This window comes from Phaethon lepturus, unplaced genomic scaffold, assembly GCF_000687285.1.
Source record: "Phaethon lepturus isolate BGI_N335 unplaced genomic scaffold, ASM68728v1 scaffold42880, whole genome shotgun sequence".
Lineage (NCBI taxonomy): Eukaryota > Metazoa > Chordata > Aves > Phaethontiformes > Phaethontidae > Phaethon > Phaethon lepturus.
In genome coordinates, this window is record NW_010510585.1 from 9,305 (window position 1) to 21,317 (window position 12,013).

General features: G+C 45.2%; 1 protein-coding gene across 1 annotated transcript in view; it reads right to left on the bottom strand.

The window, feature by feature from the left end:
• The window catches only part of LOC104628796 (chromodomain-helicase-DNA-binding protein 4-like), a 20,629-nt gene extending 9,037 nt beyond the window's left edge, over positions 1-11,592 (bottom strand). The window contains 17 exon segments of the mRNA XM_010297495.1: positions 1-73; positions 2,115-2,252; positions 3,226-3,426; positions 3,514-3,705; positions 4,072-4,168; positions 4,474-4,605; positions 4,846-5,051; positions 5,148-5,351; positions 6,290-6,529; positions 6,661-6,842; positions 7,268-7,403; positions 7,531-7,658; positions 7,745-7,986; positions 8,386-8,504; positions 8,897-9,088; positions 9,276-9,403; positions 11,426-11,592. The exon segment at positions 1-73 is cut by the window's left edge and continues 23 nt beyond it. Of these exon segments, the coding sequence (XP_010295797.1) occupies positions 1-73; positions 2,115-2,252; positions 3,226-3,426; positions 3,514-3,705; positions 4,072-4,168; positions 4,474-4,605; positions 4,846-5,051; positions 5,148-5,351; positions 6,290-6,529; positions 6,661-6,842; positions 7,268-7,403; positions 7,531-7,658; positions 7,745-7,986; positions 8,386-8,504; positions 8,897-9,088; positions 9,276-9,403; positions 11,426-11,522 (2,707 nt within the window). The 5' untranslated portion in view covers positions 11,523-11,592.
• Between the last annotated feature and the right edge of the window lie 421 nt (positions 11,593-12,013).

Sequence of the window (12,013 nt, forward strand, 5' to 3'; positions counted from 1 at the left end):
GGTTGTTCTGCAGGGGAGTTCCTGTAAGCAGCAGCTTGTGCTGGAGGGAGTAACCATTCAGCACACGGAAGAACTGGGAAGTAGAGAACAGGAAAGAAATGGTGGGAAAAAGCCAAACACCACACACAAACATGTCGAAGGTTTATTAAGTCATAGGCCTACAAAAAACGTTTCTCCTAAAAAAAGTTGACACCCATCTAGGGTTCAATTTAGATCACAACAGCTGTTTGGACAAGAGCTCCAAGTAGTTCACATTCCAGTCAGGGTCACTAGACTGATTCCATTTGGATCATTGTTCTGCATAGCTAAAACATGACTGCAGCAAATCCTGCAAGCCATCAAGCACTGGTAGGTCTCCCCTGCTCTTTTAAGTTACAAGCTCTTTCAGACTACCAATCATTTCCAGACTGCTATACTACACACTTTTTCATGCTAAATTAGCGCTCCACATTCTTACAGCTACTCTGCCTTGAGAATTCTAGAAATAGCTAAGTCACTCTTCCTATTCATTATCAATCCTGGCAATGTTCCAAAGCTCTGAACAAGCAGAAGAGAGAGGTAAGGGTTTGCCAATGTGTCTTTAAGGTAATTTGTGCTGTTTTCACAACAATGAAGTAATTCCAGACAGAGGTAGTGAGCAGTTAAAGTACCCAATTGAAAAGCACAAGTGTACCATGTTCACCAGCACAAATTGACAATAAAGCAGTAATTTATTTATGAGCTTGGCCATTTCTTTGCTTATTTTACACTTAGCAAGATACAAGGTCAAACGTAATGAAAGTAGCTTGTATTAGATGGCAAACAAAAAAATCCAAACACAACAAAGAGGAGAAACCCACCACCACTTATGTTTTGGTTATCACACCAAAAGGATCCTTCTGGTGGCTTCCATGGGGATTTATCTTCCTACATAGTTACAGCAGAAAAACCATTCTCATTTTGGAATCACATATGGAAATTACCGATTGTATCTGCAAAACTTTGGTAGATAACCATATTCTGTCAACAAGCATCTGACTTGCCTTGCAGCCAAACACCTGAAGCTGTCCTTACAGGACAGGAAACTGCTCTACAGAAAGGCAGATTTAATGATCTTGTATTGGTTATCTTGGTGGATAACCAATTGTAACTATTAGTCATAGTGTAACCTTGAGCCTTTACATCTTCTTTCAATTAATGAATATTAATAGTAAGCATTCATTACTACTTCCAATAATATCAATGCTGAGCATAGAATGACATTCAGTCTTAGTGCCTACAATAAAAATGATCTGGAAACTGGACTGCAAGCACAGCTGTGATGTCTTGGAAAGATGCCTCATGCCAAGATCCAAAAAGCTAAAGCCATTTAAGCAACAAAAAAAAGAAATCAAGAAGCAATTTTGTCTTACACAGTCTCCACGAACCTATAAAACCAGATTTCTAACAGTAATTGTTTTTAGCATACTGAGCACTAGAAACCAGATGAAGACAGACAAATCAATACCAGAATTAAGGCACAAGGGCTTAGGGAGGGGCTGGATTAAGAAAGTACAGTCAAGTCTACTGAATTCAAACTTAGTTAAGATGCAGCCTCATAAAAGCAGCTATATGGCTTTCAGCAGCTACCCAGGCATTTTTGGACAACTCTGCCCACCTCTCCCATTTCTCTAACAACTAAATAGATGAATGCAGAGAGCAACCCTACTCTAGAAGGATGATAATTGTGCTCGTGCAGCTTGTTTTATGCTCAGTATGGTAAACCTTTCCAGAAGGGAGGCAGTGCAGAGATATGATCTGGTTTCAGAGAAGTCAGTTTGTATTTCAGAGCAATGACAACATCCAGGTTTTTCCGTTTTCCAGTATATACCAATTGCCTATTCACCCTGGGAGAAAGCTGTTTTAACTAGTGATATGTATAAAAGTGAAGTTGTTGACAATGATAATCAATCTCCAAATTAAGGCTGTTGATTTTTTTTAAATAATGCATCAAATTTACTATTGAACAAATGACTAAGAGTTGGCAGACAAACTTACATGCTTAGGAGCAGCTATCTAACCTTCCAAACACTCTCTACCCATTCCCCCCTGCAACATATGCCAGGTACCTATAAACCACCTATGCTTCTCTGTACCTTAGACTGATTGTTCTTCAGTCTGTGAGCTTCATCCACAATGAGACAGGCCCAGTCAATAGAGCCTAGTATGGCCATATCAATTGTGATCAGTTCATAGGAAGTCAGAAGCACATGGAACTTCACAGCAGCCTCCTTCTGCAGAGGAAAAGGATGAACATGGTAATGGGATAGGGGAATGCCCCAGGATAAAGTAGATGCAGTAGATGCAGCTTCTCTCCATCAAGTTATGAGCCCTGGTCAAACAGCACATCAAAAACTTTTCACACGCCCACCCAGTTTCCTGTCACAAGATTCAAAATGCCACCCAAACCATTCTAGCTTTTTAATCCCCCATTACTTTAAACACATGTAAGTCTCCTCAACTCCCTCAGTACCTGCTACTTCTGGGCAGTTGCCAAATACTGTAACAGAAAAGTTTAACAAATAAGCAGCAAATAGAGGTATGTTGGACATTTGGAGACGAGCGGTTCATCAAAAAGCTAAGACTAGAAGTTCCACAATAAACTACTTATCTTTTAAAATTACTGCTAGTACTTCAGGCAGCTCAATTTCAAGGGAAGCAAAGAAGTTCTATCAATCTCTACCAGCTTTTGCTTTAGCTCCCATCTTGCTCTTACTAGGAAGATTGAAGTTCTACAAAAACTAGCCACCTAGATCAGGCTCTTCCTGTCTAGGCACAGAATTAAATTTCTCAGATGTCTAGGTACGGCCTCACTGCCAGACAGTCCCTCAGAGATTAAAAACTTCATACTTTTTTGGTACATTTGTCCTTTTCATAGAATGGCAATTCTGACACTGACTTAGATCTGTAGAAGTGATGCACAACTTCACAGATTAAGTAGAAGAGACAGAGGGACTTGCCTACAGTCAGTATTACCTTAGTCAACTCTTTCTCTAGTACTGAATTAGTTCATAGTAGTAGTATTTAAACAGTCTAGAGCAGGAGTCCAAATGCCCACTAGTCACCAATTTGCAGTTATTTCCCCTTGGAAACTCTAAGTATAACCAGTTCCCAGGGACATCAAAATATCTGAATCTCAGCTGCTGAAAGCCACTCTAGTGCATCTCTTCCTTCAATTCAGGCTTGCATCACAGCAGAGTTCCGTACCTTCATTCTGGATGCTTTTTTGCCTCCACGTATAGCGTTATCCTCAAAAGTGAACTCATTCTCACGGATGATGGCCCGGCTGTCTTTATCCCCGACGTAGGTCACTACATACATATCTGGAGCCCACATCTCAAATTCTCGTTCCCAGTTGATGATTGTAGACAGTGGGGCACTCACCAAAAACGGACCCTTTGAGTGGCCCTATAAAGAGGGTCAGTAAGAGCATTAGATGAATGCAACCACTAACACAGGCACAACCTTCCTGGGCAGTGATCTCCCAGCTCTCACCTCTTTGTACAAGGAATATAGGAACACAGCTGTCTGCACAGTCTTTCCCAGACCCATTTCATCAGCCAAGATTGTATCTGTGCCCTGGGCCCAAGAGAAGCGCAGCCAGTTCAGTCCTTCCAGTTGGTAGGGATGCAAGGTTCCCCCTGTTACATCGAGGTACTCTGGTTGCCGGTCATATTTCACTGTGGGCTACAGTGGAAAGATGGAAGAGTTGGGATCCTTTACCTTAAGACAGCTACCAAGACTCCTTTCCCAGTCACCCATATATTCCCTAGTGCAGGTGAGACTTCACTGATGATGACCAGACTAGCACGAGGTATCCACCAAAAAGCTTCTTTTTTCTTTTGGTAAAACCCTTTCACCAAGAGCCAGCCCAGTGTCTCACCTAACAGACATGGTGGGCCTTTGCCTGAAGGCTTTATAATTTGTGTGTTCTCTAGGTCAGGAAGGAACTAAACCACATACTCTTCACTCTTCAGTTTCCCTTTTACCTGCCTCCCTCCCCAAAATAAGCAGCTATATCGGATGGCTCCTAAGCAATGAACAGTAACTTACATCTACTGTGGGAGTCTCAGGGGGCCTTTCCAGTTTCCGCATCTTCACTTTCTTTAACTTCTTACCAGGCCTGCCCTCTTCACCTCTCATCAGCTCCCTATGCAGGACAGTCCCAAGAACGTGAAAGTTTAATGGCTTTTGTAACAGATCAAGGGAAAACTATTGCAAAGAATAGGAGGGAGATCACCCAACTCAAATAGGCTAAAGAGAACAGGGCTGAAACCTTCACAAACTGGTGGAGAGGCACAAGGTCCCTCTTCAAAGGAATAAAGAGTCAGCAACAAGATGATGCCTTTTGGCTATCTCCACATATGAATCCAGCCAGTGCTAGGGGCTGACATACTCCACTATTTTTCTCTTGAGGGAAGGGCTAGGAACACAACCTCTAGATACTTCTTTTACCTGTGATTCCAATAGGCTTGCTTATAGAGGTCATAATCTTGAATATCCACATCTTCACTTTCCCAGGATGCCTGGTCATAGGGTAGGTCTCTCCATTTGATCAAATAGTGGACATTCCCCTTCTTATCCACACTGCAGAAGAAACCAGTAAGCCTTAAGCACAGTGAAATGACAGTATTCACCCAATCCACTCAAACAGCAGAGAAGGAAGCTATCCTTTAATGAAGCAACATAAACAGAAGAACAATGTTTGTCATACCAACAAAAGAACTCCCACTGTTTCCTCCAGTCACACTGCAGTTTAGCTCATCCATTCTCCCTTAGGCCTGCTTAAGGTCTTTGTTGAAAATCCTCTTTACTACCTCCTCCTACCTATGATTAAGGATCCTGTGGATCATCATCCATTCAGGCTTGATCCCATATCGATAGAAGCGCTCCTCCATCTCAGCATATTTGGGGTCTTTATTTTTTCTCTTTCTGCTTTTCTCCTCTTCCCCTCCAAAGTCCCCTGAGGGTGGCTCATCCATATCATTTTTGCGTTGGTAGTTACGAAACATGACCTGGCAGTGCAGCTCCAGCTGGAGTCAGGACAGATGCAGTTAACTACCCAAAATATCTTCCCCCATCCCACGCAAGTATCCACCCTTATGACATGGTTAGAGTGCTCCACTCACCTGCAACTCTGATACCCAAGAGCAGTGCCAGTAGGACATGCCCTGCCATTTGACAAAGAACTGCCTTTCAGGCCGACCCTCCAAAGGCTTAGGGGGAGGAGCATTAGGGTCTGCATCAGGTGGACGTGGCGGGGGGGGGCCAACTGGGGGCTGACCCCATTTCCAGATCAAGATCTTCTGCACCTTTCCTTTCAAAGCTGGGCACTGAAAATTTAAATAGAGCTTGTTACATCAGAGTGTACACACAAACACTGAGGAATAGAAACATACAGAGTCACAGTTATCTTCCTTAGTTATAGCTTTACTACACAGATAGAATTTGCTTTTTGGACTTGGAAGCTTTCATCCTCTTATCTCCAGCATTTCTTTGAGCTTTCTCCAGTTTGCCTTTTTTTCTAGGACTAACAAACCCAAAACTGAATTTAGTATCTCAATTTAGTTGTCTCCCTAGAGCCACACCAATTCAGAAATTCTACATGAAATACCAGAAATTGCTAGGCTTGATGAGCACAGTAGTCTATCCAACCACAACTCCAATGGAAGTTTGTGGAGAAAAATATTCTGCTATAGAGCTATTAGCCCAGCACAGGAATGTCTTGAAGTGGCTTTTCTGTTCATCATCTTAAAAGTCCTTATCACCTAATGAAACCACCTAACACCATTTATAATACTTCAAGAACTTCCTGGAAAAGTGTAAAATTTCTCCCAACCATCTCAGAAAGGGCTTGGCATTACAGAGGTTGCAGTACAAAAAAAACACTGTTTGGCTCAACATCAGTTTAAAGCATTTTTTAAGCACTGAAATCTGCTTGCACTCACTCTCCCGCTTCTACAAACATAGATGATGCAAGAATATTGAGCCTTGGCATCCTGGACCCAAAACTGCTCAACTACTCTCCCCATGGGAAAAACCTCAAGACCCTCCATGTCTGTAACCCTGTCGTTTCTGCTGTCTGGAGAAAGAAGCCAATCGACAAGGTACAATCCAGCCACAAAAAGCCAAGCCTTGATGTTTTATGACAAAAGTGTGAGAGGAGATAGTCTTCAGAGGACTAAGCACTTCTGGGAAAACATGACAATCCAAAGGGATTAGATCAATCATCTCCTGTAGCAACAGGAGAATGGTACTAGCAGAAACTCACAGTGCAGCGAGGACACAGCCACTCTCCATTGGGAATCTCCGGCAACGGGGGATTCAGACAGTGAATGTGATAGGATGAAGGGCAGGCATCACAGCACAGCAACTCTCCTCCATCCTTGCAGACTCTACAGAACTCCATATGGTGGTCATCCTCTTCCTCAGCATCCCCCACAACATCCTCCAGGATTTCCTCACCTTCAGAGTTATCCTCCTTCGCTTCCCACTGAATTCCCTCTTTTTCCTATAGGAAAGGGAAATCAGAAGACCAAAGTCACACATTTGTGATTATGTCATTACCACAGAAGAGCAGCCTCAAGTCACTTGATGTCCCCCTCCATGACCTCTTGCAGTTTGGGGGAATCCAGTACTCACACAGTGTGGGCAGCTCCATTTGCCCTCTGGGGCTTTCTCCATGTCTGGGTCCAGGCAAACCATGTGGTAGGCACGAGGGCAGGTATCACACAGTATAATTTCTCCTCCCTGCTGGCACACCTCACAGTAGTCCTGGTGATCAGTCTCATAGCCATCCACAGCCACTGTGGAGTCCTCCTCACCTGCAGAGGGTGGTGAGCAGTTACAGCAGTATAAGCCACAGGTACAGGCTTCCTACAGCAATGGAGGGTACTCTCCCGACAGCCTACATAATATGCAGAGATCCAGAACTCTTGCTCTGTCTATGTAAGTACACAGGGCAAGGAGCAAGAGCTGGAGTAAAAGTAAAACCAGCCCTTGTGCCTCCTTCCACCCACAAAATTAAAGATGTAGTTGAGGCCAGCAAAATTCAGCACTGTGTCTGTTCCCCTACCAAGGTGAGAAAGAACTCCTGAAAACCTTTTCCTTAAGAATATCAGGTTCTTCCTTCACTAACAATTCTCCCTCAGGTATGCTGTTAAATATACAAATTCTGCACAGACATTCCTCTAATCTTTCTACACATTTAGCTGCGCTTCTGTCTCCAACTGACAGCAAGCATCGATACCTTTCTTTTTCTTTTTCCCAGCTTTGAGTTTTTTGCGACTGCGGCTACTGCGGCTTGTAGATCCATCTGAAACGGAATAGCTGTTGATGCTGGCATCATCAAAGTCTGACTCCACATCCAGATCATCATCTTCACTCTGAGGTAGGTAAGAAAAAAGCTATGCTACTCAGGTATGCATGCTGGGGGCAATCAGACACTCACCCCAGCATTTCTAGCACATCACCACCTCCTCCTCAAGTGGTCAAGGAAGGAGCATCACTTACTGATGATCTTTTACGCTTGGAACCAAATCCTCCCAGTTTGATTTTCAAAGGTGCCACCTTCTTTGTTTTAGGTTTCTTGATATCAGGAATACGAGGACTGGCCTTTGGCTTCCGCCGGGCATTGGGTCCTGGGAACAGAGGAGCCTGTGAGTCAGAAGGACTACTGCCTTGACACCACTCACCCTCTACCATCCTACCAGACTCTTCATCTCACCTTTGCCCTCCTTTGTCTTGGCTTTCCTGAGTGGCACATCTACAGGGGGCTGTGGCAGGACAGCATCCACATTTGTCACCATACTCTCCACCACTGCAACAGCTGCAGCTGCAGCAGCTGCCACAGATGCACCTGAACTTCCCTTGAAAGGGTTGTTTGTGCTAAACTCTCTCCATTTGGCTCCCAGTACCATCATCATCTTCGACACTGCTATTTTAGGGTTCTTGGCTGCAATAAGTGGCCTGCGTACAGTTAAGGAAGGAAGAATTACCAAACCATCCCAAAATCTAGATCATTATTTCTCCCCATCACCACCCCCATCAGCATCTCTATCTCAAACTACATTCCTTTCTAATCTCAGATCTCAACAGACAATGCATCTCTCCACTCCCATCCTTCACTCTGTGTGGAAGATGCAAATGCTCAGGGGCTTGGAAAGTGAAATGGAATTTAACATACTAGGGAAGAAAGGGTTGTTGGGAGTGAGGACCAAAAACAAAAAAAGATATGGATCAATTATTTAACTGTTGCTTCAGTTTTTGCTCTAGGTAGAATGCTAGTTCCTCCAAAAACAAGGAACCTAGTCCTTGTCCCATCTCTTTTTGTTCCAGAGTCCTTCCAAATGCAGGCTTGCAGTTCACCTGACAAACTGGCTGAAAGCTTTGTAGTTGGTGAGAGTGCGGTAATCCTCCTCTGTGAAGATATGATCAATATCCTCCATGCCCCAGTCTTCCAGGAGCTGAGCAGACGACTTTGGCTCCTGTGCAAAGAGAATCGTAGCAACTGAGAAAATGCTCCAGTTCTCTTCTAGGAAAGAGGAGAACTTCCACACATCTACAGATGACACAATGGGTCAGGACCAGGAGATCCCCCCCATCCACTTATCACTGCCATAAGACACAGCCTCAGCAGAACATCAGCAGAGGTGGGAAAAGTCCTTGGATTCAGTATACATTCCAGGTGTCTTTTAGACAGAAGAGGGGAAGGAATGAAAGGTGGGGAAAATGCTCAAGTCAAGCAGGTCTAGTGGAGGAAGAGGAGACTGAACAGCACAAACTTCATGTGCCATCACAAATGGAGAGCACCATGATCCCCAAAACCAGATACATGGGAATGAGGAACAAACACTCAGTCAGCAGGGTAGCTTCTCACCTTTGAGTCATCATCTTCTTCCTCCTCTTCCTCCTCCTCTTTGCGCTTCACTTTGTTTTTCTTTTCCTTCTTGGGCCCTAATTTCTTCTTTTTCTTCTTCCCAGGAGTGTAGTCACTGCCCTCACTGTCAGAGCGCAGAACCTCCTCTTCTTCCTCCACAAACTCATTCCCCTCACCAGAGCTGTCCCCCAGCTGGCAAGGGAAGGAGAGAGAAGATCAGGCAGCTGTGACAAAATACCCTGGATAAGCACTGAACACCACACTCCCCACACTCTAGAGGGTTCATATAAAGGATTGCTGCCATAGGCCAACAACAGCAAGCACCCTCACCACATATATCCAGATTTTAGAGTATGACCTTAGCCATCCTTTTCCTTACCTCCTTCTTCTGACGCTTGCTGAGCTTGGGCACTTTGGGTTCCTTTAGTTTCTTGGGCTTCTTCTTCTTCTTGATTTTGGGTGTCTCAGCCTCTGACAGCAACTCTTCTTCCGGCTCTTCTTCAGGCTCTGGAGAGGAAGAGGCAACCTGTCTACATGTCTCATTCAAACCCCACCTGTGCACTACAGCATAGCCCACTTCTCACAGAGATCACTCGTCTACTTCTTGCTACATACTTAAACACAGAAGTGTTTACAACTGCTTACTCTGTTACTGTTCACAACAGATACTAGGTAATATCGTAAGTTACCACTGCACATGGTTTTCCCCTCTCCCTCCAACACCACCAATTTCCACAATAATCCCTTCCACAAAACTTCTCCAGGCAGAGTTACACTCAGATTTTGTGGACCAGAAGTTTGCCATAACCCAACAATAGGAGGAAAGAGCATAGAATAGATGGCCACATCTAAAGGAGACAAAATAGTGAATATATTTGAGAATCTGACAGGGTACTGTTTCAGTCCATGGGTGTCCAGGGAAGACACCCACAACTACCTAGCCTCTTCAGCAGTACAGACCATCCTACAGCCCCATGCAAAATACAGGTCAGTAAGCCTCTACTTCTCCTCCTCCACAGCAAAGTTGTTACTCAGCAACTCTATTCCAATCCGGATTTGACACAACCTTCCCACAACCCCTTCCCTCTGCGCCAACAGCTAGCAAGCTCACTGCCCAGCCAGAGGAACACATGCCAGCTCCCCACCATACAAGCTCCCATCTGTGCACCTCCCTTCCCTGCCTGCCCCCCGCCTGAGGGGCAGGGGCAGCCACACAGCCCTTCCCTTTGTGGCAGGCTGCAGGAACAGCCTGGCCACCCGCCCTCCCCTGCCGCCCCGCCCACCACACACAGCCAGAGTCACTCCTCTCCCTCCAAGGGAAAATGGCCTCCTGACCACAGGAGCAGGGCAGGAACGGAGGAAGCCACAGGTCAGAGGAGCTACCGCAGCACAGGGGTGAAATGGCAGAGGTCAAGCTCTCAGAACCTGAGGTCTCGCACCTGGCCCCTGCCATACTCCCACCTGATGGATGTCTCTTCCACCATGATCCTGCAACACTAGGTCCTTCAGGGACTCCACCTCTTCTCCCCCAAGTTCTGATTTAGAGCCTCTAGTGTCCCATCCTTTCCAACACATTACCTAAAGCTCTCCAGTTTGCAAGGATTTTACTAGTTTTTCTTCACCAAGATTTTCCTTACAAGGCTTACTGCAAGTCCCCTTCTACCTAAGATTTCAGAGGTGCCAGAAAACCCTAGAGTCAAAGCTTAAGGAAGAACGCCAAACAAAAAACCAAAAAGCCCATAACACCATTTTGCCTTTCCAGTTGCAACATTTATCTTATATGACACTACAATAGTACAGCATCAGTTAATAGGAAAAACTCAAACTTGTCTTACAATCCAGCACATCAGAATATACATTATTCCTTTTCACAAGGAAGCAGAGAATCCAGATGCAAGTCCAAAGAGCAAGTCATCAACAACAGCAACAACAAAAAACACAAAACAGAACAGTACCCAGGGCTCTAACTCAAGTCTCATGTTGATGATGAGGATGCAAACAGGAGGGGAAAAGCCAAGGTACAAAGACTACAAGAAAAGCAAAGGTGAGCAAGCAGCATGGAGCAAGAACCACAAGAAACCTCAATAATTGGGTGTGGTGATGAAGGAAAGTGGGTCACGCAACAGCCCAGGGCAGTTTGCTCTGGATGTCAGCCGGTCTGAGTTCCCAGATGAAAGCAAGCCAGGCACCCTGCCCTTTCACATATTACCCCCTTCCCATTCATGAAATATGAAATTCACAAGCATTTTGGTACCCTGTCAGAACTGGACACTGCCTCTACCCTTTACACCTCCTCAAAGCATGGGCCCCGACAACCTGCGACAGCTTGGAACAAAGTCAGCTCCACCTGACACAAAGCCACAAGCCTCACACTTTGAAGTAACCCTAGGACTCTGATATCAAAATCAGAAACATGTGTGAGTCGTAGTTAAAAAAAACACACTCCCCAGCACACTGTGTATTTCACATATTCAGCTAGAGACCAGCATTAGCTCCATTTCACATGCATATCCTGCAGGATCTCCATACCTGGATGCTGGGGGATAGCGTTGTTCAACAGGATCTCCATCTCGTCATCATCGCTGCCCCCTGAGCATGGTGACGGAGATCCAATGCCCGATGCCATGTCCTCCAAACTGGGGGTGGCCTGGGCTTATACAGGGTGTTGTCTTCTTGCCAGTCAAGCCAGTACTTCATTGAAAAGAAAAAAAACAAAGTTATAGCAGACCTGAACTCCGTTTGCCCAAGCAATAGTGCTACCAAGAGGATCCATGAGAAAGCTTAGACAGCAACTTTACTGGATTTGGAGCCTATGGATAATAGAAACACTGGCAGCAAGTATCAGCTTAGAGTTGTGATGAAGCAGGCTTTGAAGACACTACATATTAAACTGAATCAGCAACTCATCTCTCGTAAGGAAGCCAAAAACAGTTGTCCTATAGGAAAATTCTCCTGTCCTCTGCAGCCGAGTGCCTTCGGTTATTTCTGCACGGGCTGGAGAAGGCAGCGAAGCAGGGAAGGCAGCTGGGTTTTCAAGGGAGACCTTGAGCCAGCCGGGACGCTGTCAACGATCCGCGGCATGGAGCAGGCAGTCCGTGCGGGGCCCGGTACGGCGGA